Source organism: Pteronotus mesoamericanus, unplaced genomic scaffold, assembly GCF_021234165.1.
Source record: "Pteronotus mesoamericanus isolate MK-2021 breed Mesoamerican mustached bat unplaced genomic scaffold, CSHL_Meso_final contig_82, whole genome shotgun sequence".
Classification (NCBI taxonomy): domain Eukaryota; kingdom Metazoa; phylum Chordata; class Mammalia; order Chiroptera; family Mormoopidae; genus Pteronotus; species Pteronotus mesoamericanus.
The window spans coordinates 11717842-11718960 of record NW_026555265.1 but is presented as its reverse complement, the minus strand read 5'-3'; the positions used below and the strand labels follow the sequence as shown (position 1 = coordinate 11718960).

General features: G+C 36.7%; 1 protein-coding gene across 1 annotated transcript; it reads right to left on the bottom strand.

Moving 5' to 3' along the window:
* Positions 1–437: 437 nt before the first annotated feature.
* LOC129079996 (transcription elongation factor A protein-like 8) lies at positions 438–716 on the bottom strand. The gene has a single exon (XM_054585278.1). It carries the CDS (start codon positions 714–716, stop codon positions 438–440), a length of 279 nt encoding a protein of 92 aa, XP_054441253.1.
* Between the last annotated feature and the right edge of the window lie 403 nt (positions 717–1119).

Below are 1119 nucleotides of genomic sequence, written 5' to 3'. Positions count from 1 at the left end.
AAAAACTCACACCACACAGATAAGCAGTTACATTTTTGATGGATGTATATGTGTATACACACATGCATACACAATTTGGGATTTTTGTCTGACATACTGTGTGCTGATACTAAATATGCTGCTTTGCAACTGGTTATGTTTTACTTTACAATATGGGATGAACACATTTTCATGCATTTGTGTGAAACTTCCCAACTGAAAAATAGACCTGGAGAATGGGGTCAAAATACAAAATCCAGTAAGATGCTGGTAACAAGGAAGCTCCCTAAAATAAAAGTCCACCAGATGATTAAAAGTAAAATGAAGGTAAAAGATACATCAGGAAATGCTAACAGAAAGAAAGCAAGGGCCAGGTTTTACTATCAGATTTAAAAAAAAAATAGAATTCAAGGTCTAAAGCACATGGGATAAGGATGTCTGCATGAATGTCTTTGCTTCTAATACATCACCACAAACCTGTTTCTTGCTCTTCTTATTTCTTCCCTAAGCCTTTCCAATTCATCTACTCCTCTTAGCATTTCTTCAGGGTCCAAATGCCTCATAGGACTGTCCTCTTTAAATCCATGGACAGGATGAGTCAGCCCATTTCTAAGGTTTCCTTCTGTTTCCTGGCTTACACCTTCTTCAGAAGATGGAGGATTTCCTTCTGCCTCCTGTGGTACATACTGAATGGTGGTCTTCCTCAGCCTTTGGCATGTTCTGTAGTTTACCTTCATTTTCCTCAGGAGACTTTTGCATGTTGAGTATTTTCCTATTATTTCCTTTTTGAATAAATTAATCCTGCAGGGATCCAGGGAATTTGACTCCTTCTTCTCTCACTTGATTTGTGTTGCTCCCCAGAGACCAAGAGTCCTAAAAGGACCCTGGACACTTTACCCCTCAAACAACCTGGAGCAATATTTTGTAGTTTTTTATTATGCAAGTCTTTCACCTCCTTAGATAATTCCTAAATATTTTACTTGTCATATGTGTGTTTGTATTTTTTATTTCTTCATTACTTCATGTTGCTGTTTTGTATTTCTTGACACTTGTCCATTTCACCTAGCTTATTCAATTTTTTTGACATACAATTCTTCATAGTACTCTCTTAAAATCCTTTTCACTTCTGTAGTATCAGTG